Here is a 25,480-nt window from a genome sequence, read left to right on the forward strand (position 1 = left end):
TTAATCAATGTTTAGCCTTTTGTTTTTTAAAAGGGAGAGAGGGTATTGAGGGGCAGAGGGAGAGAGAGAATCTCAAGCAAACTCCCCACTGAGCACAGAGGCCGACATGGGGCTCAGTCCCCAGGACTCCAAGACCATGACCTGAGCCAAAATCAAGAGTCAGATACTTAGTCACCCAGGCGCCCCTGTATTTAGCCTCTTTAAAACAAGCATTCATGTTTAAAGTTACAGACTGTGTTATATTTTGACCAGCATCTCCAAAAGGCTTGTTTTAAATTATCTTGATGTTTGGTAACCTCTTTTTAAGTCCCATGAGTAGTAGCTTTAGTATTAATCCACAAGGAAGGAGGAGTCCTCCTGTGGGAGAAGCAGCAAACTCAACTACAGAAAGCAGACAGGTGGTGTCACTGAGAGAAGAGGGCCAGGTGGTGGACATTAGGGAGGACTGAGGACCACAGCAAACCAGATGTACGTGTCTTTTCTAAAGAGGACAGCCTCACTCAGTTCCCCTGATTGTAGCCACTGAAGATGCCTCGCGAGGCAGAAACCCAAGTCTTTGTGCAGCATCTCCCAATTTTTAAGTGAATCCCAATTTTTAAAACATTTTCTCTTTTTTCTTTCTTTCGTTTTTGTTTTGTTTTCACGTATGCCAAACTAAACACACCCCTCGGCCGGGGAGGTAGGAACCGCTGGTACTTGTCCTTGGCTGTTGAGCTGATTGCCATAGTTCCAGCTGCTCCGGAAGTCGATGGGAAGGGTGAGAGGCCTCCATGCAGCCACTGTGTCTATTTGCTAACATCTGCTAGTGCGAAGCCCTCGACGGGGCGTGTGGCACATGGAAATCCGCCCTGGCCCCTCTCTTAGGAGCCACAGGCAGCACGTGGTGCAGGCACCCCCAGGAGCCAGTTTATACAATAACAGGTTCTTGGGGTGGTATGCATGACCGCAGACCCTAGCGGAAGCATTTCAGGGAGGGCATGGTCTCTAAAACAATCATTTAGTGCTACAGTTTTCCATTTTCATTTTCTCCAATCGGGGAAGGTGCTTTCTCAGCCTGAATACTGCTCAGAACCCCAGTATATAAACACTCCTTCCCTGAGTGCTTGCAGCTGCTCCACTTGGGCAGCCCTAGCCAGGTGCTTACAGGGTGGTCCAGTTCCGGGCTCAGCCTACCACAGTCTCCTGGCCTCCTTTTGTCTGGACCTGAGCTAAGAATGGCCAGAGTCAGTTCATTGGGCCTCCTGTTCTGGTGTTTTTTTGTCTTTTAAGATTTATTTATTTCAGAGGGGGAGAGAGAGAGAGACCGGGGAGAGGGGCAGAAGGAGAGGGAGAGAGAGTCACAAATGGACTCTGAGCTCAGCACGGAGCCCGATATGGGGCTCGATTCCACGACCCTGAGACCGTGACCCAAGCTGAAAGCAAGACTCGGTCGTTTAACCTGCTGAGCCACCCAGGCGCCCCTGCTGTTCTGCTTTGAGCCACAGTGGAGGGCGCTAAGCTCCGCCACCCCGCTCCTTTGGCAAACCCTAAGGTACCCCTTTGGAACCCTCGAGCTCTGAGGAACCCACCTTGAAAACCTTTGATTGTGGAAAAAATAGCAGTACCGGGTAACGTTTGTTCCGTGCTGGTGTTGCCTGTGCTAAAAGCCCAGCTGTGTGTCTGTGGTCCGATAGCACCCCTGTGCAGGCTGTGCTGTCCTTGTTGTCTTTGGCCAGTGAGGAAACCGAGACTCAGAAGGCTAAGAAACATGTCCGGGCAACACAGGGCTCCAGCATGCACCCCGACTCCAGAGTCCAGGGGAGTCCTCCCCGCACAGTGCTGCTGTCCTTCTGCTTTGGGCTTATTCCCCAAGCAGGCAACACAAGACGAGATTTCAGATGCCATGTTACTTATCAAGTGACTATTTGAATGTGTGCTTTAGAAAAAATAGTTTTCCACTTATGGCACAGGTTCTCAGCCAGAGAGGAATCTGTCCCCCTCTCCCCAAGGGCATTTGGCAATATCTGGAGACATTTCTGGTGGCCGTGCCTGGGGAGGAGGCTGCTCCTGGCATCTAGTTGGGTAGAAACCAGGGATGTTGTTGAGCACAGACTAGCCCCCCACAACCAAGACCAGCCTGGTCCCAAGTGTCAGTGGCGCTGTGCTTGAGAAACTCGGATTTATCCTGTTAATATAAAGTCTCCTTTTCCAAGTTCACTTGGACAGAAATAAGTGCTAGGACAGGTTCGTGAAGACAGGGCAGAAATCATGAATGGGATACTCAGCCAGAGTATGTGGAGGTGGAGGGAAACGTAGGATGCTGTATGTAAAATAAATGATGGCAGGCATTTGTCTGGACTCTCCAAAGCAGTTGGCAGCCAGGGCTAGTTTTGTGGGTCAGGTTCCCTTTTTTGGAGGTGTTTTTTAGATTATCCCACCTGTCCCTGTTCTTGGCTGTCCTCTTCCTGGGAGGGTCAGAAGGCATCGGCTGGGAGTGGCTCGAAGGAGTTGCTCAGTGCCGGCGTGGTTTAGTGTCCACCGAGAAAGTGTCTGGGCCCTTGGAAGTTTCTGTCCCCCCCCACTAAGTGATCTTTGAACTAGGATAGAGTCTGTCTCTTGGTACGGGAAACCAGACCCCACTGAGAACAAGCAGAACATTCCATGAAGGCTGGGGTCAGGCGTTCGGGTTGTCATATGTATTTGACGTAAGACAGTGTACAGGCTCTGTCCCTGCTGATGGTTGAGCCACACGATGTTGCAACCAAGTGCCTATGGTGGCGGTCAAGACCAGCATATTTATAGGGCTTAGAATGAAATTGTGATTTATCAAACACCTTCAGTTTCCCAACACCTACTTGAAGTAGACATGGCAGACTATTGTTTGATTGTCTGAGTGTGATGAGGGGAGCTCTCCATGAAGGGGTAAGGAGTGCTTATTCCCAAGAACTCCAGGTGGTAATATAAATGAAAACACACGATGCTCCAGTCCAGCTCAGGCACCGTACGGGAGCCCAGAGCCCATGGCCCCTTGCAGGAGAATATACGTGTTTGTAACTGACAGGTCTCTGCCACCATGCTTTAGGTAATGCTGGGACTCCAGAAAAATAAAGGCAAATTTTGTGGCCCTGTGAAAAGCCAGCCACCTTCTCACTTCACACCTGCTTGGGGGGCTACCATGCAAATGACAAAAGCAAACAGAAAATAACAAACGTTGGCGAAGATGTAGGGCATTTGGAACGCTCGCGCACTGTTGGTGAGAATGTAAAATGGTACAGCCGCTGTAGAAAACAATATGGTGGTTCCTTAAAACATTAAAAATAGAACTACCATATGATCCAGCCATCCCACTGCTGGGTGTCTCCCCAAAAGAATTGAAAGCAGGGTCTCGAAGAGATACTTGTGCGTTCGTGTTCATAGCGGCATTATTTACAGCAGCCGAGGGATGCACATTTGGGTTGTTACCCAAACAGCTGAATGGATGATTAAAATGTGGTCTGTACATACAATGGAATGTCATTCAGCCTCAGGAAGGAAGAACATTCTGATACACGCCGCAACACGGATGAACCTTGAGGACGTGATGCTTGTGAAATAAGCCAGTCACAGAAAGACAAATACAGGATTCCACTTGCATGAGGCGCCTAAAATCGTCAAAGTCATGGAGGCAGAGGGAGAAAGGTCATTGGCAGAGGCTGTGGGGAGAGGGGTTGTGGTTTAACGAGTATAGACTTTCCATTTTGCTGGTGAAAGACAGGGTCTGGAGATTGGTTACCCAACAGCGTTCATACACTTGACACGACTGAACTGCCCCTTAGAAACGGTGAGGACGGTAAGTTTTACATGTTTTTTTAACCACAGTTTTTTGGGTTGTTGTTTTTTTTTTTTTTTTTTTTTTAAGCAGCCGTCTTAATTCACGGATGTGGGTGTTTTACTGAGTGGTGTTACTCAGAACAAATGTCGTCAAGTTGCCTGCAATTGAACCTGGTGTGTGTCCTTCTCTTGATCTTTCCTGAACAGTGAAAGCATGCCACTTTCGCCTACTCCCGAGAATGGTCTCTTGGATGCAGGCTCGTTTTAGTCTTGACGGCGTAGGGGTTGTTGTCCTGCAGCAGAAGCTGGGCCCTTACTGTGGGGTAGGAAGCGTTTCAGATGCGTCCATCTGATACATCACTGCTTGTAGCATTTCTAGTACATTGTACTCCGTTTTTATTTGCTTCTACTGGGATGAGAGCCAAGCCAGTAAAAGGCAAACAGCATTAATTCAGTGATGACATATGCCACTGAAAACTGTTTTTCTTTTCTTTTTTTTTTTTAATTTTTTTTTTAAAGCAGAATGGAGGCACTTTACTCAGATTCTGTTGGATGCTGAAAGAAAAGCTGGGAGGAGGAGGGGATGTGGGGAGGGTCATTCATCCTTGCTTCTCTTCTGCGAATGCTCAGAGCGGGTTAGTTCGCATCTTGCTCTAAGTTTTATCTGGAAGACCTTTCAGAAGGAGGCTCGTTTTCTGAGTCCCAGCTCTGGCTGGCCTCCCTCTTCTTACCTTCCCAGCAGCCCTTTATCGCAGCCATGGGGGTGGAGGGAGAGGTGGGTGTAAGTTGTTACCCCCATCCCATTTCATCCTGGCACACACAGACCAGGGAGATGCAGCTGTGGAAAGAGTATGGAAGAGGTCCAACCAGGTTCACTGAGGGGAACGGCCCCCATCGTGTGGTTGGAGCGATAGCCTGGTTAATTGCTAATTGCTTGAAAAACAAAATCTCTTTGAAAATAAGTATTGAATTAGCAAAGGTGCCTTGTCCAGAAGCAGCTTCTTCTCTCGAGCCAGGTCAGTGATTTCAGAATCCCGGTCAGGAGTTTCTTAAACTGAATTCTTGCTTTTGATGACGAGCCCTCGTGAAGGGACCCAAGTCCATGTTGTTCTGCTCATTCCTTGGGTCAGAGTGCCCCCAGCAGACTGGAATTAGATGGGCTAGAGAGAGCTGCCAGCAGGGTCAGGGTGAGGACGGTAGGTCTGGTGTATGACATTAGGGAGCAGCGAGGACTGTGGCAAACAAGGGAGACATGCCCTGTCAGAGCAGAGTGTGCTGCTGGGTTCCAGCTGATGTTTGCCGTGTGGGAATTCAGGCCAGCCTTGCCAACTCCAAACATTGCTGGTAGGCGATTCCATTGTTGGTTTATGTGAACTCTATTGCCTATTAATGTTGGCAGCTACCTCACAATCTAATAATAATTAGTGGGGGAGGGGTGCCAAGCCAGGCGCACGTGTGGGCTGCCAGTTCACACAACCCATGGTGGGCAGGAATCGAAAGCTCGTTCTGCTGGGAAAACCAGACCATCTGGACAATCAGAGATGGAGATGAGAGGAAAAGCTCCATTAACTCTAAGGTCCTGGACTTACTTTGGTGTCAGGATTTGGGCATCGGGGAGGGGAGCACGCCCTCCGGGAACTGGGCAGCCAAGTTCTCCCAGGAGGCAGCTGGGTTACAAGTGAAGCCCTGAATGAAAGGGAGCTGCTCCCAACAATCGGGAGTGCTCATTGTACCACACGGGTGGCACTGGTGCCTGGATCCATTGGAAGGAAGAGAAGAATGGACTCTCTGGATGCCTCCTCGGTGTCAGGCACCGTGCTTAATACTGCTCAGGCCAGCTTCAGAAGAGTGGGACCTGTGCTCAGAAGCCCTGTGCTGGCCTCCACGCTCTGCTGTCCCCATCTTGAGACTCTTTAATAGCTTGTGAACAGGAGACCCCCAGTTTCATTTTGCATCTGGTTCTGTAAGTTACGTGGCCGTAATTTGCACAATCTTCTTCACCTTGGATGATCTCATTTACTCCTTATAAGTCCCCTGAGAGGTAAGCATCATCATGGCTCCCTTTGGTAGAGGAGGGACCAGGGGCTCAGAGATGGGCAGTCACTTACCCAAAGCCACACAGCCAGCAGGGCCTGAGCCAGAATTTGTCATCCGGTCTGCTTGACCCTGAAGTGCGTAATGTTGGTTGTACAGAATAGTTCATAGTATGTTCCAGTCTCTAGAGGCCTTCGCATGGGGAGGATTGTCGGGGGACTGAAGGTCCAGGAGCAGGCGAGTGTATACCCAGCCCAGGCAGCATGTTACACGTGCCTAGTAGTTCCTGGCAGTTCACTGTTTTATTACACTTGCTCCTCCGACGGCCTGCCGGGCCCCAGACTGAGTCGGGCAGCAGGACGGGCGTTTCTGAAGGACAGCAAGAAGTGGGGTGCATGTGGTCTCAGGGCCAGCTGTGAGGTTCTGCCCCCGCACAAGCAGAGTGCTCGTGCCCCGCTCGTCTGAGCTCCTGTGTGATTGCCACTTATGCTCTCAGATAGTACAGGGCGGTCACACTCAGCATCTGCCTTGTGCTGCTGGGGTGTTAACGACAGAGAGGGTGACGATGGGGATGGTGATCACCCCCATCGATAACGTGATCAGCTGCCCAGTGGCTACTGGGCAACATTCAGAGTGTCTTATAGGTACTAATTCATTGAATCCACATACCCCACAGGGTAGTAGGCAATATTATTGTCTCCATTTACAGAGCAGGAAACGAATGTGCAGAGAGGTTAAGTAATTTGCCCAGGGTTGCAGAGCTAGTAGGAGATAGGGTTTCACTACTGTTCTTCCATGTACAGATGAGAGTCAGCCCTCCGTTTGGGGACCCTTGTAGCAAATGAAAGAGCAGGTACAATTGCATGTGACGTGTACAGTGAGGGAAGTACGTGGTGAGGGCGTGGGTGAGCACGAGAGTAGCTACCCAGCACTGCTCAGCGCCAGGTGCATCTTCCCATTGAATTTTCCCACCATCCCTATGAAGGTTTTTTTATAGAGGAAGAACTCCAGGCCCCACTGATTCAGGTTATTGGTTGAAAGTCACATAGAAAGTGGCAGAGCCAGGATTTGAACCTGTGATCTGAACTTGACTCAGCCCTCCAGAGATAGCACAGCCTGAAGCCTTGCTACGGAGAAAGCAGCCCCTGAACCAGGATTGGGGGGTCGATGGGAGCTTCTGGGGGCAGGGTGGGAAGGGCATTCCTGGCAGTGGGGTGACAGGGACAAAGGCCGAGACGGGGGACCCACTGTGGCCCAGCATGGTCACTGGTTGGATGGGTGTTCCTGGAACACAAGGGGTGGAGAGCAGCAGGAGATAATGGGAGGCCTCGCTGTCCCTGAGGGCAGCACGGAATTCCTCAGGAGAGGGACAGGAGCAGCATTCATGTGGTTGTGTGCAGACGCGATGACATTCCAGGCTCCTGGTACCATGAAGACAAAGCAGGACCAGGAACGCGATGATGAAATCCACTTTGTCATGCCTCACGTGGACATCCAGCAGCGCTCTTATTTTTGCCTGGCCTCGGGCGAAGCGCCGGGCAAAGCCAGTGCCTGGTGGAACAGTGTTTTCTTAGGTCTGTCATGCCTCAGGGTGTTGCTGATGGAGGGTCACTTGTCCACCCCTTCAAAACCAAGGTCGCCCACAAGCACTGGGAAATGTTAGAGAAATGCCTCAGTCGTGCATATGCTGAGGTCACCCCGAGCCCAGCCCCAGGCGCACCGCGGCTTCCAGACCTGTGTGCACACCACGCTCTCCTCTGACAAGTGAGACCGGAGGCTCCCCGAGAATCTGATGAAAACCTGCACCCTCGTTTTGTGGGGGCCCAGAGACGGACAGACGTAACTGCCGACACATGGGATTTCTGGGGCCATGGAATATGCCATTGACCCTCACAACTAGACCGTGACTCCTAAGGCCCAGACATACTGGAGTGGCCGCTGTTTGCTGGTTTTCGGATGGCAGAGATAGCCTAGAGCTGGTGTTTCCAAGTGACTGTTTAGAGAGATGGGTGTGAGGGGCTCCTCTGGCCAAGGGTCCTTTCCAGTGCTTCGGGATGAGTAGGGCCTGGAGTTTGCATTCAGCCTCTGCCCCTGCCCGTCTCCCATGTTAGTAGACAGGCAAGAATCCTCTTCTGTCAAGAGACAGGGAGAGGGGCGCCTGGGTGGCTCAGCCGTTAAGCGTCTGCCTTCGGCTCGGGTCATGATCCCAGGGTCCTGGGATCGAGGCCCGCACCGGGCTCCCTGCTCGGCGGGAAGTCTGCTTCTCCCTCTCACATTCCCCTTGCTTGTGTTCCCTCTTACTGTCTCTCACTGTCAAATAAATAAAATATTTTAAAAAAGAGAGAGAGGGAGAAAAACAAGACATTGGGAGTCCCCCAGTATGCCAATGCCTCGCAGGGTGGGTACCGAATTCACTGGACGTGTAGCCCGTAATGTCAGTGCTCCTGCCATAGTTTCCATTAACAGGACCTTCCAGTCCTTCAGCTCTTCCCAGCCATCAGCCAGATAGCTGCCTGGCTGGGCTGCCCCCTGCTGGAGCCCAGCACGATTATTCTCATTTGTGACTGGTTCTTCTAGAGCTTTGCTATTAAAACACTAGGTTAAGGGGAAGGATTGTACATGTGACCTCTTAAGCCTCAGCTTACAACCCTGCCGTTGCTTCCAGTGCTCTTGGGACTAGAACGTCTTCTGTTTCAGCTAACGGGGCCCTGGCAGATGTGGCCCCCCTACTCCAGCTTGGTCCCCCCCTTTCTCATGCTCTCTGTCCAGAACACACTTCTTCCCCTGCACTCAGCCTGGCTGACTCCCCTTCACCCTCCAGGTACCCGTGTCAAGGAGCCCCCTCCAGAACTGCTAGGCTAGGACAGCTCTTCCCGCTGTGTGTGGCCCTTGGGCTTATCTGTGGCATCCCATTCATCCTATCCTAACTCCTTGTTCTAGCATCTGCCTCTCCCCTTCCAGTGATTCCCACCCCCCAGCACAGGGCTGTCTCTGCCTGACGTCCTGCCGCCTCCCCATCCCTAGCACCGTGTCGGGCACACACTAGGGACTTGGCAAATAGCCATCTAATGAGAAACTGTGGAGCAGGAGGTCAGGAGCAATGGGCTGGCACGGTTAGGAAGATACTTTATAAACCGCGAAGTGCTGTGTTAACTGTGTCTCATCAGAGTGTGCCTTCCTGCCTGCCTCAATCTCCTTACCCGTGAGCTGGCCTCCGTCTGGCCCCATGTGATGCCCGGACTGTGCGTGAAACAACGGAGGTGATCAAAGGAAGCTGGAAGAAGCCGGTGAAAAGCTCTGTAACACGCTTCTTCATTACTCAGGAGTCTTGCCTCTTTACAAATCCACTCCCGGGGCCAATTATTTCCTTCCTGGTCAGCCCATCTTCTCCGCCTTGGAAACCCAGTCTGATGAGCCCGGTGTGGAAGCCGCCCTGCAGAGGGACACTCTGGACTGGCGGAGCACTGGCCTCGTTTTTGCTGAGCGCAAGGCAGCCTGCAACCAGCTGTAGGCTCTTCCCGGGGCTTCTCCCCTCGCTCACATTTAACCTTCGCTTTCTCGCCACCTGCCTCCCATGATTGTCCGTGAGCACCCCTGCCCTTCCCAGCCCCGCTCGGCATCCATAGGACCCTCATCTGCACCACCTGGAGATTTTCAGGCATCATTCCGCGTGGTATAAAGGAGAGTAGGTTCCTTCCGGAGGCTCCTGGGGACTTGGGACGCTCCTCGGGGCCTGCGAGAGCCAGAGGAAAGAGCTGCTTGGGTAAGAGGTACCTGCGGACCAGAGAGAATCCCGGGTCGCTTCAGACTTGCCTGTGAAGCTGTAGACTGGCTGCTCTTTAGAGGCGGACGTGTGCTGGGAGCAGAGCGAGGTATAGCTTCCTCGCTCCGGTTGTCTTTGAACTTTAGAAGGATGGGGGTGGGGAGGAATGGGATAAGAGGGAAAGCTGGAGACGCAGGCTCTTCGGAGTCCGGCGGGTGGGAACTGCTGGGTGGAAGTATCTTGGTGCTCCTGGTGGGCAGTGTTGTAATGGAGTCTGTGAGTGGCTGGTTGGGACTCCGGGGGGAGAGCTGCTGCCCTACCTGGAGTCCCCTGCCCAGCCCCACCCTTGCCTGGGAGACTGGGAGCCCCATCTGGATCATTGTCCCACTACGGCTTTATCTTTTAGGGAGAGGTGCTTTCCCCAAACAGACCTGGGTGCTAAGCAGGCGAGGAATAGAACCGTTGCTGTTCCAGCTGGTTATCTTAGCAAAAGCCCTCCTGCCCTCCCTCCAGCCTTGGCGCTGGGGAACCTGAGCGGCTCCCAGCCACCTCCCACCGCTCCAGTCCCTTTCCAGACGCAAGTGTGATTTTTGCATTCGGACTTGAGCTCATTTCTTCAGTGTATCCAAAAGCTGCTCTGGGTCATAACGTTCTTGGAGTGAAGTTGATATCTCTCTTCTGTGCAGCTCTCTGGAAGAACGTCTTGCCCTGTTTCTGTGCGTCTAGCGCACTGGCACTTGGGGAATAAGCCTCGGGTGGGGACTCGGTGGGAGATGGCGCCTGCCACCGATGGCCCCTCTTGTCCTAGGGCAGCCGGAGCAGGCAGCTCAGTCCTCGGGAAACCACCCCACTCTGGCCCCCCGCTCCCCTTCTCCACTGGCCCCTGTCCTCTAACTGCCACGGTTTCTCTTTGCAGCAGAAAAGAACACCTCTGGAATGATAAGCCGTCCTTCTCCAGGGAGGATGGAGTGGATCATCCCTCTGATTGTGGTATCAGCCTTGACCTTCGTGTGCCTCATCCTTCTCATTGCTGTGCTAGTTTACTGGAGGTGAGTGAGCCAGGCCGCACCTACAGAGGGGATGGCGGTGGGGGCTAGGTCCTGCTGTAAGCAGGCTACCCGGGGTGGGGCCTCTCATTCGTAAAGCTGAGGCAGCTCTAGTGGGTCTAGGGTCACTACCTGGGGGATCCGCTTTATCTGGAAGCAGCTGGTGGGCGAGAGCCATGATGGAGGAGCTCCTGAGATGGCGTGCCAAAGGAGATTTTGCTTGGGGATCCGGGACATCCAGGTTCAGACCCCAGCACTGGTACTTGCCAGATTCAAATCCCATTCCCACCTGAAGCTTTCGTTTCTGAACCTACAAAATGAGTGTATAAGTTTCCCGGCATTTCCACGTTCTCTGGGGCCATGTTTCACTTTGTTGTGTCTGCATAATGACCCTTCTTGACTTTAAGATGTCTGTGAAAGCCTTTTGCTGAAAATCAGGTGTGATAGGGAAACATTTAGCACATTATGTGGCATTTAATACACGTAATATAGAAACGGCTGATTTTTAAGTCCTCCCTGAATTATCATTGCCCTTGAACTGGTTCTCACTGTTCCTCCTGGGAAGCCTGTTTGCAGCTTCTGTTTAAAAGTTCTGTTTTCCAGCTGCATTCTCTGAGGCAGCCTAACTGAGTGAGGCAGGCTGGACCGCTTGGTTGGCCTGGCTACCTTTACCTCTCCGACTTCTGTGGGAGGCTTCTGCCCTTGAACGAGCTTCCTCCGTGGTGAACAGGTGTCCTATCCCGATCCCTTGCTTCCTTCTTGCCATTTACTCAGTTAATTTTGACTCCTATTATGTTCCAGGCAGTCTTACCTCCTGGAGCTTACTTTTTAGTGGGGGAGACCAGCAATAAACAAAGCCCATAATAAGTAAGATATGTGATACTTAAAGTGATGGTAAGTGTGTAATGGAGAAAACTAAATCTAGAAAGGGGAGGGGCCGTCTGGGACTTAGGTTGAATATTCCGAGTAGTTAAGCTCTAAATGGCAAGTGATATTTGAGCAAAGACCTAAAGCAGGAGGGAGTCAGATGGGCTCCACTGGGGGCAGGTGACAAGCAGAGGAAACCACATGTGCAAAGGCCCTGAGGTAGGAGTGTGCCCGGCACATTTCAGGAATAGTGAAAAGGTCAGTGTGGCTGGAGCAAGTGAGCATTGGGGAGAGGGGTAGGAGAGAGGATCAGGAAGAGATGGGGTAGAAGGGAGTCATGTCCTGTACAGCCTCATGGGCTGCTGTGCATATATTGCCTTTCACCCCGAGATAAGTAGGGTTCGCTACAGGAGTTCGTTGTGATCTGACTTCTGGTTCACCTAGCTGTTGTGTTGCAAAAAGCCCGAAAAGGATCAGAGGCAGCAGCAGAGCAAGGGGAGCTGGACTGGACAAGTCCAGAGGAGGTGATGAGGGGGCAGCAGTGCAGGCGGTAGGAATCAGTTGGATTTAGACATATTTTGAAGGTGGGATTGACAGGATCTGCTGGCAGAAAAGCCATGGGTCCCTGGGCCCATTCTCCATTCAGTAGAACCAGGGAATAAGGAAGGGTTCATCTCTGGCCTCCCCAGGTGTCTGATGGACCCTGTAGCTGTGTGAATACAACAGGCCAGCTAGATCATGAAAATCATGGTGTTTGGGGGTGAGTCACCTCCCTCTTGTGCCTTCTGTAGAACAAAGTGGTTTGCAAACAAATGCTGGTCTGGAGCTCATTGGAAAATGGGAAGCTGCCTGACCTGGGTTTAGCTGTGCACACGGAACTAACAAGGTCTGCACACTCCTCTCTTGGCTCTGCTCAGTACTGTGCGTGTGTGTGTGTGTGTGTGTGTGTGTGTGTGTGTGTGGTTTTAGTCGCAGACCCTCCGCATGGAGGAGCAGAGAGTGCACAGCTGCCCCCAGACTGGACACCGTTGCTATGCAGCCCTGGTGTGAACCAGTTCCTGCCCTAAGCAGTCGTAGCAAAAACCTCAGGACTGTTTCTGACGGGTCCAGCTTGGTCATTTGCCCGCCCCTCCGCCCAAACAGCTCACTGGGAGCAAGGGCTGTGTGGCCCGGTGTCTGTGGAGACCAAGCCGGCCAGAACATGCGTGTTGACACTACAGGCTACCCAGAGGGAGGGCCTGTGGAATACAGTAAAGAGAACTTTGAGACCTTCCATTCGAGATGTGTTTTCCTATTAGAGAATGACAACTGCATATACTTTTGAAAAACTCGATTTGAATAGAAAATGTTTTGTTTGTTTTTAGTTTTTAGTCACCATACAAGTACATCATTAGCTCTTGATGAAGTGTTCCGTGCTTCCTTGTCTGTGTGTAACATCCAGTGCTCCGTGCAACACGCGCCCTCCTTACTACCCATCACTGGGCCAGCCCATCCCCCCGCCCCCTCCCCTCTAAAACCCTCAGTTTCCCAGAGTCCGTCGTCTCTCATGGTTCGTCTGAAAATATTTTGAATAATACTTGATGTGTGTAAAATCTATGATTGTTAGATATACCTACCAGTTGGTATGTACTCAAAGCTTGATTTAAAGTAACCAGAAGTTTGAACATAGTGACCTGTGCACACGAGCATTCACTAGACTCTTCCTGCCAGTCCGCAGAAGGGAATGTGAGGAACACTGTTACAGATGAAGGAAATTAAAATTAGCATTAGGACAGATGAGCTGGCTAAGCAGAACGGCTGAGAGGAGATAAGGACTATTTTCTGTCCAACTTTTTTGTTTCTTATTGTGCAAGGAGGGGGCGTTGGGGGGCTCACAGAAAATTGCTAAGTGCAGAAGAGATGTGCATTTCCCATTGGCGGTGTGGTTTTGAAGCTAAGACCTCAGTGCTCCTCTTCTGCCTTTTGAGGCACAGTGAGAACAGATGATTGCCAGACAGACTTGACATACGTAGAGCATTGAGGCAGATCAGAACCTTCTGGATTGTGTCCTTGGGGGCAGGCCTGGCACCTGGGGGTTCAAACAGCTCGCTGTGGTGGCCATTTCTGCAACCGAGGGCTGACCCTTTGCAGCTCTCCTGGCTCTCGAGTGTGTTGGGAGTCATTGACGCTGCCATCAAATGAATTTGTGAAACAGTAGAAATGAAACCTGAGCTCTCAGATTTCTTTTTCTCCACCAGTGTCCCCTTGTGCGAGGATGTTCGTGCTTGCTAATGTTTCCTGAGTTCCTTTTTAAGTGCCAGGCACCGGGCCAAGTGCTCGGGTACCACCATCTCCTGTGATTGTCCGAGTAAACCTTAGGACGGGTACTACTATTATCCCATTAAGGAACAAAGGACTGGAAGCTCCTGGAGGTCCTGTAGAAAGTGGCGGACCCTGGTTTTGAACTTAGGACCTCTTCACTCTAGAATCCATAACCTTTTGGAAGCACCAAGATGCCGGTCTCCCACCTCCATACTGTGAAAGCTGAGCATGACCGATGTTCAGCAAAGTCAACCGAAGGTGGGATTAGTGGGCCCGTTGTGCCACCACCTTCCTGTGAGCCTCCCCTGCTAGCTGTGACCAGGGAAGGTAAAGGAACCGATGTTTGTTGAAGGCCCACTCTGGGCTAAGCAGTGTGCAGTATTCCCATCCACTGTGTTGGAATTTACAACAATCTATTTCAAAGTGCCTTAAGCACAAGGAGGGGAAAATCGGCTGATTCATGGAGTGGAACACTTTGGAGCATCGGCCCAGCTAGACGGGAGAAATGGAATGAGGACAGTAGGGCTCATGTTGTGTTCCTGTGTTTGTCTCCCTGTTTGTCTCCGGGGTCTGTTGTCCCTGTGTTGGCTTTTCTCTGTGGCCCTCTGTTTCCACGTGGTGGCCTCTGGCCCATGTCAGACCTACATCCTCCCATCCCAGCAGAAAGGGAATTTCTCTTCCATAACAGTTCCAGTTAAATCCCCCAGATGGTGTTTCTTAGAACAGACTCAGGTCATTGATTCACCCCTAGAACCTTCTGGAGCAGAGGTATTAAAGACTTTGGTCAGGCCTGGCTCTTCAGTTAACTCTGGAGCCCAGAAGTGAGGTCTTTGCCATCGTAATCCCCATGCACTGAAACTGGACAAAGGGTGTTTTCCCAGAGGACCCTCAAAGCCCAGGAAGGTGACCGGATGCAGGTGTCAGGCAGACAGAAGCAGCCAGCACCAGCTCCAAAAAAAGCTGGGAAATTAAAATGAGGAGGAGAGGGATTTCTGCTGAGAAAAGAGAATTTAGACTTGGATAGCAGAGAATGACCCATGCGAGTAGGAGGAAAGAAACAAGGTAGGCACCTGAGCTCAGCCTGGTCAGCCTCGGATTCTCAGTGAGGACTCGGGTGTCATGAATGCATGGAAAATTGGGGGCCCCTTCCAGTCCCATCCCAGCTGCAGGATTATTCGAGAGTGCCTACAGCAGTCGACAAGTGTCGTGTTGTTGAAGAAATGATAAAGCTGTTTCTTCTGTTGCTTGGGTGCGGGACCCACATGCAACTTCCTCTGTTCATGTGCTGCTTCTGTCGCACCTGCCGCCCATCATGCTGGGCCTGGGGATTTGGGGGATAAGCTCCTTTCTCCCAAGGTCCTTGCAGCCCCCTGGGGGAGGCAGACGAGTACATAAAATCGAGTATAGAGGATGTTTGGAGGATGAAATCCAAGCTGCTTTGCTAGCGCAAAGGTAGGGGCAGGATCAGGGGAAAGCTGCTTGGAGGGCTGGTGCCCCAGGTGGGGCTTGGAGAGCAAGCAGCTGGACAGTAGCAAAGAGGGTGTACAGGCAAGGGGCTGGAGAGAATCGGGCCGGTCATAAGCAGGGACCCGTGGAGACAGCAAGAGCCAGATCCTGAAGGTCCTGAGTGCCACCTAAAGGGATATGAAGCTTACCCCAAGCATGATGGAAAGGCATACAGGAACCATGCTACAGAAGGCAAGAGGAGAAAGAGGTGGTGCTGTATAGAGGTGAGGGGGCATCCCGGGCCAGCCCCACCGTCACTACCCATGGCTTCAGAGCAAGTGTCATTAGCAGGGGTGAGTTTATTCCCAAAGGGGTGCGAATGGGTACTTGGGAGGTAAAGCAAAAGCAAAACTTCTTTTATAGATAAAGCACAGGTGTATAGCGCTCAAATACACAGCATGTTACTGGTGCGAAAATTTTACTGGGGGCAGTGAGTAGGAAGCGGTGTATGAAGGCCCCTCAGGAAGTGTGTCGTCGAGGTGAGCACTGGGCGCTGTGCGGAAGTGTTGAATCCCTGTGGTGGACGCCTGAAACAGAGAACCCTGCATTCCGTTCACTCCCTGGAATTAAAATAGAAGCTTTAAAAATGGCCCCTTAGGAGAGGTGCCGGGGGGAAAAAGGACGGAGAAACTGGGTCTTTGACAAATCGACGTCACCACCCTCAGCTTCTCCATCTGCAAAACAGTGAAGAAATGTGCCCGCCGGGCTCCCATGAGGAGTAGGTGTCTGCTACGGGAAAGGGTGATCCCAGTGCCTGGCAGGTGGTAAGCAGTGATCAATGGGTTATCCCCAACGTTAGGGAAAAATCACATCTTAATTCTGGGTCCTGGTGTGCCTACAAATTTGTTCTTCGATAACCTCAGATTTACAGACCTAAACGAACGCTGTCCCCGAAATGTAACCCGTGTATAGCTGTACACTTGCCGGTCATGTGTCCTTGCTCAAAACATTGCTTAAAAATAGCTTTTGGAAGTTCCTTCTAGAGTTCATTCTTTTGACCATCAGTAGTGCCAAGTATTTATCCTAGAAATAGCTGAAAGTCACGTGTTTGGAGCTAACTATAGTATAAATGTAGGTGAACCAACTGAGAAGAACCACTTTGGGCCAAAAAAGGAAAGGTTAATGAAATGGGTTCCAGTGGGCCTCGAGGCAATTCCAGAGGGACATCCCTAAGTAGGTTAGAGACAGGACTGACCCAGCGCCCACCCCGCTTTGAAGCCCAGTGGTCAGCAGTGGCCAGCCTCGGTCACCGAGCACCGGGCTGCACTCGCTTCGTTAGCTGCAGACGCACCCCGACATCCAGCAGCAGCCTCAACACATGGACTTTATTTGTCACTGTGGCGAGTCTCCCAGAGCTGGGCAGCCCTCTTGCACCTGCAGCTTCTTTCTGGGACCCATGTCTCCCAAATGGCTGCCGCAGGGGTGGAAAATCAAGGAGGCGCTTCGTTCTCAACCGCACGACCCAGAAGTGGAATCCCTCAGTACCACCTGCTCACCGTGGGCCAGAGATGGTCACACGGCCCCAAGGACATGCGCTAAGGTGGAGAGCACACAGGTATTCCTTGAGTGGCTGGAAGTATCCTTAAGAACTCAGACCACTGGCATCATTTAGCAAAAGTAGGTTTCCTTAAAGGAACACCTTTGCAGGTCCATCCGTAGAGGAGTCTCATTACTTCACATTTGGCCCAAATTAGAAAATACGGTAGGGACCTCTTCCCGCCCCCCCCCCCCATTCCCCGACTAGAAGATTCGTGGAGGCCCACTGGGGACTGTTTGAGTAGCATCTTTACAGGCAGCAAAATGGATCTGCGGAAGAAACTTCTCCTTGAGTATCGGTCAGCTCAGATGTTACAAGGAGGAGGTTACGGTTCTTAAGTGCTCCTTGCAAGGTCGGCATTGAGGAGCTGCAGGGACCGAAATCCTAACCACGCAGAAGTTACCATGAAGCTAGCCGGAAATACATGCAGAATGTTTCAGAGCAAGGGGTCGGGGTGGTAGGGCAGCTAATAAAGATAAAATCAATGAAAAATCCATAGTCCTGGTTTGTATCTTTTGCAAAGGGTGCTCCGTGTGTGCTGTTTAGGTATTGTAATCCATCTCAACCCTGCGACAGTTCAGAGCTGTAAGAGTCTATAGAGAGGGAGAGGCCATAAACCGAATGGTTTTCGAAGTGCGCCATCCTGGCCTGACCACTCAGGATGAAAACAAAATGCACCTTTTGAATTACTAACAGTCAGAAAATGCATTCCAAGAGCTCCGGATCCCCTGTCTTACCAAGACAAGCTGTTTACATGGCACCCATGTGCTGACGTTCCTGAAAAGACCGGGAGCCGCACAGCTGCTGCCACTCAGAAGAGGAAGATTCTGGAAGGTTTCTTTCTGATTAGCATAACTTGAGGTGGAGGCCGGCAAGGAGCTCGTGCGGGCGGCCCGGTCACTGTGCTTGGGCATCAGCTTGTGTACTAACTTGTTCTGTGGCGTAGCTTAGCGACTGCGAGCAGGACAGCAGCGTCCCCTGCGAATTGGGAGTATTGACAAGTCACTTAAAAAATCTTTTCCTGGAATCTGGAGGAACATTGCTTTGAAGGTAGCTCTTTTTTTCTCTGTAAAATTTCACACCTAAAATGACTTCGTTTATCTTAAGGCCTTTGTAGCCAAGAATCTTTTCTGGAATCTTCACCGTACCGCGTGTGTGCTTAGCAGATGACATTGTCGCCTAATCAGCATTCAGATCCTAGGAATTACTGCATTTTGCAGATCAGAAAACCAAGGCTTGGGGAAATCAGGTGACATGCCCACCTCACATGTTAATCTTTGGTGGATCCTGGATTTGAACCCAGCCATTTTCTTAATCTTTACCTTATTTTGCGTAAATGAGGAGTAGCGTGTCTGGAGGCATTTACTTCCTTCACGGCCTGTTTCGATAGCACGTTTGTTTAAAAAAATTCTGTGGTTTGCATTTGCCAAAATCATGCGGGAGAAAACTCTACAGGGCCAACTATAATTTCAGGGGTTTAAGTTTTGATGTTGAATCAGATAACCTGTATATTATGTCTTATTCCAGCTACTCAGTGCTATGTTACCTTGATGACAAATTGAGCATCTTATTGACCATAATCCTAGCTTGAAGAACTTTCCAGAAACAGAGCAGCTTTTTTTTTTTTTAATATTTTATTTATGTATTTGACACAGAGAGAGCACAAGCAGGGGGAGCAGCAGGGAGAGGGAGAAGCAGACTCCCCACTGAGCTGGGAGCCCAATGTGGGACTCAGTCCCAGGACCCTGAGATCATGACCTGAACCGAAGGCAGATGCTTAACCAACTGAGCGACCCAGGCGTTCCCCCACCCCCACCCCCAGCCCAGAGCAGCTTTAATTCTCAGTTTCAGATAGGGCTGAGTTACATGGACTCTGGAGCAGAAAAGGGGAAACTCTGAGTGGTTATTGTAACATCTGACCCAGGTGTGTTAGTTTGGTATTGGAAGGGTTTCACGATCTGAAATGAGAAATGTATGTCCCCCTTCAGCACATGACTCAGCCATCTGTAAATTCTGTGGCAGATCAGTCAACACCAATTTCCCCTCCTTGGCAGAGAGAAAAAAGGTCTCTTTTACTCCCACCTTTACACTTGGAGAAATTTAGCCATGTGCTGGCATCTCCTCATTAAGAATGCAATTCACCAAAACAAGTGAGTTTTGTTGATATTGCTTTTTTTTTTTTTTTTTTTTTGCTTCCCTGGTTGTTCAGTGGGAGACAGTGTAATAAATTGGAGGGATGCAAACCCCAAATTTGGGGGCGGGGGGAGTATGTTGGTACAATGAAGGCTCCAGAAAACATACATGTGAATGTCGAATATGGGCATGTGGTGATACCCCTCTTCCTGCTCAAGGAGTGGCTGAGCATGTGTCCCTTGTGGAACACGGGTCCCTCCTGGGTTCCCACAGAAGCGACAGTGACAGAGCTGCTGTGAGCTCAGGCACAGGCTCTCCACGCATCTGCTCTAGCAGCCAGCGCTTCCAACTTTACTCCCCGAAGACTGCATCCAGTCTAAGTCTTTGTCCCCCTCCATCCCAGGGAAGTCACAACGGAGACAGATGCCACTGAGTGCTTTCTCCCATGCCTGTGACTGTGAACAGATAGCAAAGGGCAAACACTCATCACAATAACCAGTAACTATTGGATTGTTACAAAGCAAACGTTCTATTTAATCCCCCTAGCCGGCCTGGGTGATAGCTAAAGGGTCAGGACTGCATCACCTTCTTCCAGAACAGGAATGACTGCCCAGGATCACAGAGCTGGTATGTCTTAGAAGTATTCAAATCTAGGGTTTTGTTTTGTTGACCTGGGACCCTTTATGGCTGGTCTCTTTATTCTTTCCTTAGTTGCTTGTTCATTCAAAGATGTTTTTAAAGCACCTGGTTCGTGCCAGGCAAGGAGACCGAGTTCCTGTCTTCAGGCAGCTTGTGGGCTAATGGGGGAGATGAGCACGTAAAGAAAGGTAATGCCAAATGCAGGTCCCAGACCTGTTTTATTTAGCTGATAAACTGTTTTAAAACGTCTGGATTGTTTAGAAAATAGGCAGATTTTACTTAAAACCCCAGCTGTCTGGGTTCTCGTGATAAATTGGATGAGGTGGTCACATTGTTGTCATGTTCTCCTGGGGTATTAGTGGGCTGGGTAGAGCTAACCATGAGGACATCTTTTGGGGGAGAAGGGCACCAGTTAACCAGCCTCTCAGTCTCTGCCCTCCATGCAGCCCCCTGGCTGGCCCCTGCATTTGGGGTTTCCCTGAGTTGCAGTCATGACTTAAGGAGACTGTGTTCCAGAATGGGCTCTGACCACTGCCAGGGCGGGTTGGGAATGAGATCGAGCCAGGGAAGGCTCCTTGGAGGAGAGGAGGTTGAGCTGTGATTTTCACAGAACAGAGAAAAGCCACACATGCTCCAGGCAGAGCTCTGTGTCCGAGCTGACAGCGAAGTCCTCGGTCATTGCATGATCAATATTGCCGGAGGGAAGATGCTCTCAAGCTGCCCTTGGTCCCTGCAAAACAAAGTCCGCTTTTGTGGGTAGAATCCGATTCTTTCCTAGGGGATTCGGCCTGTACAAAGGCACTGGGTTAGTCCAGCGTGCTCTTAACGTGGCTTGTGTGCAGAAGGGAATGGGAACAAAAAGTAGGTTTGTATACTTTACTCAAGTCTAGAAAAATCCAGATTTCTAGCTCACACGTTGTGGTAGCTTTGTGCTATCACCTTTATCTCTTCTGCAAACAGACTGCTCACCAGACCCCTAGTGTTCTAGGCATCACTTTTTCTTTTAAAACTGGTGACTGCCCATGTCCCTCATCCCTTTCTGGAACCTTGTATCTGTGGCCATATTTCAAGATTTTTTTTTTTAATCATTAGGAATAATTTTTACAATTCAACTCTTCAAATCCTGACAACGTGTCAAGCCAGTGGGGAGAGCTAAAGCGCGTTGCATGATGCCAAGATAGGGCTTGCCTCGGAGGGCTTGAGTTGACGACACGGTGGTACTAAGCTGTCTGTGCTCTGAGCTGCTCAAAGGCGTGGGGGTGGGGAGCCGTCGGAGGTCCCCAGCTGTTCCCTGAGGTGTGGGCACTGTTCTTTCTCCCTGCAGCTGTGTGCTGGGGATCCGGGTCACGTGACCGCGAATGCTGCCGATCCAAGGCAACTTTTTGCTCAATAACCATTTCCCAAATGGCTACTCGGGGGCCTTTCAGAATTCACAAGAACTGTCAGTTGTTATAGTAACCGGCCCCCTGCTGTCGAGTTGGCCCTGAGATGCCAGTCGAAGCTCTTGGAACAGGCTAACACGTAGTCATGAGACAAAAGCGGGGAGAGATTCGCTGCTGAAGGTTGCCATTTAAACATCCTCCATGATACTTAAGGGATTGTTTCTGTGAAGGAGGAAATGGATGGGTGCAGTTTTTAAAGCAAACTGACTTTTCAGGAAAGGGAAACTCCTGTGTTGAGTCTGCTACCTAACCAGCACCTGTCTTGGCATTGCTCACGATTACGTGTCCTCTCTCCCAGGGCCGGTTGCGTCTGTCCTGTGGGCTTGCTCAGGTGGCCCCCTCCATTATTCAAGATATTAGTTATTGGTTTTATGGCATTTGCTTCTCCACAAAGTGTTGTCAGTTTACGGGTGGTAGTTTGAAGCGCCTGTGATTGTGTGTGAGGAAAAGCTGCGGAGATAGCCGGCTCTGCTCCAAAATTCCCGAAAGAGTGAATCTGGCAGAATTCAGAGTAGGGCTAAGGGTTGAGAAGAAGTCTAAATATTTTAGGAAGCTGCAAATTTCAAGTTTCTATGAAGATTTGCAAAAACACTCCAACGCGCTCGTGATTTCTTCAGATTAATGTTTATCGCTGCACCGAGTACGTTGGTGATGTTTTGAGGACAGTTGTTGTAGTTCCAGAATGTACTCAGTAGAGGGAGACAGGGAGTTCTGAATTACAGCGCGCTCCCTGCCCCCCACCCTGACCCACACATGCATTTTAATCATATTCCCAACTTGCGGCTTCTCCAGATTGCAATTCCTGTGCCAATCACTTTTACCCAGTATAGAGGCTAATAGTTATCAAAATAAGTGAAAGGTGGTATTAAAAGAGAAGAGTAGCCGAACAGTTGTGAATTCAAAGATGTTCATTCATCCCAGAGTAAAAACTACCAAGTCAATCAGAAGCTCTCCAATGTCCTTTGGAATCCCACACGTGAATTCAGCATTCTGAGTGGGGTTCAACAGAACCTCCAAAGAAAGAAAACTTTGCTACAAGCGAGTTTGCCTTTGCTGTTCTATCAACAGAGTTTGGAAAGAATAGGAGTCATTCCAGTGTGAAATCCTATAGCCTACGTTGTTAAGGGATTAAATATAATTAAGTAAAGACTTTTCCAGTGTTCCTGTGGGACAAAAAAATGTATGTCTCAAAAGCTAGAAACAAGACTCAGATGCTGCCATCATTAAGTGTTAAGGGGAAACTGAACATCAGACTTCGTACATAGAAGTAACTCGACTGCCTCTCTGAGGTGTCTCTCCCACCAATTCCCCGGTCTGGGCTGTGAATCAGGGAAGTGTCCGGAGATGAGAGGCATGAGCGGGGAAAAGACAAAACCCCGATTAGTCTAACGGCACCACATTCACATACATTTGCAGTGGAGGGGAGGTTCAGATGATCCCCAGGACATTCCTGCTGAGTTCTGTTGACTTTAATGGTGTTTTAAATGATCGCATTTGCCAGAGCATCACATCAAAGGTGGAAGGTTAGATATGCGGATGGGAAAACCCAATCATGACTGGATGGAGATAATCCTTACCTACCATTACCACCAGGAGTCATACGGATTTCTAACCTGTAACGAACGCTTTTAAGAACAAAGTTCCCATGTCCTATTTCTTAACTAAGCACAAAAAAAATCCTTGAAAAAACCCAGTCCCCTTTGTGTGTAAGCTTTCTCTTTTGTAAATGCCCCAAATTGGGACCAATGATGGGTATGTCTGTGTTAGGTGGGAGGGAGGGATTCGTGTGGAACTCTTGGTGGCCAATTGAAAGTACTGTCTTCTATACATGTTCTCTTTTGTTTTTTGTCTGTTTAGAGGGTGTAACAAAATAAAGTCCAAGGGCTTTCCCAGACGTTTCCGTGAAGTGCCTTCTTCTGGGGAGAGAGGAGAGAAGGGGAGCAGGTGAGGGGCGGTCAAGCGTAAGGGGGGTGCCTCTTTGGCCGGGCCTGGCTTGCTGGATTTTTGTTTTGTTGCCCTGGGGATGAAAGTCCTCTAGACAGCACACTGCTGCAACTTACCTGTCTTACCCCAACTCCCGGAAGTAAGAAATGCAAATCCCGGCACAGCTTGCGGGTAGCTGGTAGCAACGAAGGTATGTCCCGTGTGTGCTTGCTTTGCTTTATTTGGCGGTTTTGGGGGGCGCTTTTGTTTCTAGAAGGGGACATACTGGAATGTTCTGTGTTGGTGTGTTTGTTGCATCCATTAATCTTTCCAAAATTTCAGATGTTTGCATGTTTCAGAGCTTTAAAAAAAAAAAAAAGCATGCATTTAGCCTTACAAGTGAAAAATACCTTTTAGAAACCTCAATGTATAGGGGCGCCTGGGTGGCTCAGTCATTAAGCGTCTGCCTTCGGCTTAGGGCGTGATCCCAGCATTCTGGGATCGAGCCCCACATCAGGCTTCTCCGCTGGGAGCCTGCTTCTTCCTCTCCCACTCCCCCTGCCTGTGTTTCCTCTCTCACTGGCTGTCTCTCTGTCAAATAAATAAATAAAATCTTCTTTAAAAAAAGAAAGAAACTTCAATGTATAAATAAGCTGAGGAAGAACAGTAGGAAAGGAAGAGAAGAGTGAGCAAGTAGGGGAAAAGCATGTGTTTTCCCATAAGAGTGAAATTTAAAAATGAAAGCACGCACATTCTAGATAGCTTGAATACTGGGGAAAAATTGTCCTGGAATGATTTACAGTAAACCTTTAGAAGTCCTGATGATGGAATCTTAATCACCATACATGAGCCTTTTGATAATATTTTTATAAGGCTTTTCTAGGCAAACTCTACTTAATATTAATCTGGTAATTAATATTTTAATATTGCCAATTAGGATAATTCACTAATATTGCGCTGTGAGTAGTTTGTTATTACTTTCAATGATCCAGTTTATACTGTTTACCTTAGAAGTTTTACATGGAATGACTGGCCTCCCTTGGTTGAGGATAAGTCAGGTTATTGAGATGGAATTTTAGATACCCGTCGACTCTAAGCAGGTACATTTATGAGATCTGAGAAGGTAGAGCGCAGCAATTGAGGAAAATGAATGAGAAATTCTATGATGTCTCTTCTTTTAAGTGATATGGTGCGGTTTGGGCCTTGTCGGGAAAAAGGGGTAACTGCTGATACCAGGAATGTAATTATTTTTTCTACGAACTTTTTCCTTCCTGAAGTCTGCAATGTTCTAATCCGTTTCCAAAACTCCAGTGGTGAAAACTGAAATAGAACCCCCCCCCACCGTATAGCATTAGATTCCAAGTTCTAAGCTTAGAGAGTACCTTCGACATCATGTAAATGCTTAATATTCATGCCCAGTCTGTTATAAGTATAATGTGTCTCTGACTGTAACACGTTAAAAAGTGGGTCACCTCATGGACACCTCACAGATGGTGCCCCTCTGAGGTCTGTGCTCCCTGCAGATGTGATGCCGTGGCCAGGTGGCCTGTGGTTAATCTAACTTACTTTCCTCCTGCCAGATGTGGGAGCGGGCTTATTCTAGATGTATTTTAGTGCCGGAAGCTTGGGGGGAGCTCAGTGACTTTCATTTAGATCTAGAAGTTGAGCCCACCTTGGGAAGCTACAAGTGTTTCTAGAATCCACCTGATTATGATCCCTTATTTTACTTCGTTGATAATGTAGTAGCAAAGCAGACAGCCCTTGGCTCAGGGAGAGACAGGTCCTCACTGTGGCTCTGCCTCTTCCCGGCTGTGTGACCTTAAGCAACTGAACAAAGCCCTCTGAGCCTTGATGTCGTCTCCAAGAGTAGGTCCAATGACAGTTCTCTTTCATGGGGTTGTTGTGAAGAGGAAATGAGGTGCTACATGTGAAGTGTTTAGTGTATGTGATAGATTCCCACATCCAGAGGATGGGGAGACAGAGACTCTGAGAAGTTCCTTGTCTGGGCTCCCCTGCTTGGGTGGCTGAGTTGGGACAGACCATGGTAGTCTGAGTCCTGAGGAGTGCCCCTTCTCCTCACTGCTTGGTGGGCTCCGCTAATCAGTCCATGATGAAGAGTAGACCAGATAGAGATCCTGTCCTCAGGGGGCTCAGATCTCCCCTATTCCTTATGCCGGCTGCCCTGCCATACTCTGTTCTCCCAGAGCCTACAGTTCTTCCTTCCTCCTGATGACTGTGTGTGCTGAAGACCACCAGCCCCCTCTCCCCTCTCCTCCCTCCTTCTTTATCCCAGGAGCGTTGGCAGCAGCCTCCTGACCCAGTTCTGTCCTCTGCTGCTCTATAAAAAGCCTCCCAGAGAACAGGGCCCCCTCCCTCCTCTACCAGGCTGCAGATCCATCAGGGAAGCAGGGCCGTCAGCCTCTCATCTCCTGCCTCGGCCTCTTTTTATCCACTCTCATTTCCTCTCCTGGTCTGCGTCCCATCCAAAATGTGGCAGGGG

General features: G+C 49.9%; 1 protein-coding gene across 3 annotated transcripts in view; it reads left to right on the forward strand.

Annotated features, from left to right (window-relative positions):
• PTPRG (protein tyrosine phosphatase receptor type G) overlaps window positions 1–25,480 on the forward strand; it is a 691,435-nt gene that overhangs the window by 602,635 nt on the left and 63,320 nt on the right. The window contains exons 13-14 of one of the 3 annotated variants that reach the window (XM_019795516.2): window positions 10,506–10,635; window positions 22,915–23,001. In XM_019795516.2, the coding sequence (XP_019651075.1) occupies window positions 10,506–10,635; window positions 22,915–23,001 (217 nt within the window). Of the gene's footprint in view, window positions 1–10,502; window positions 10,636–22,914; window positions 23,002–25,480 lie in introns of all 3 variants that reach the window. The other 2 variants (XM_019795515.2, XM_019795517.2) reach the window with 2 other exon arrangements.

The sequence above is a fragment of the Ailuropoda melanoleuca genome, chromosome 4, assembly GCF_002007445.2.
Source record: "Ailuropoda melanoleuca isolate Jingjing chromosome 4, ASM200744v2, whole genome shotgun sequence".
Lineage (NCBI taxonomy): Eukaryota > Metazoa > Chordata > Mammalia > Carnivora > Ursidae > Ailuropoda > Ailuropoda melanoleuca.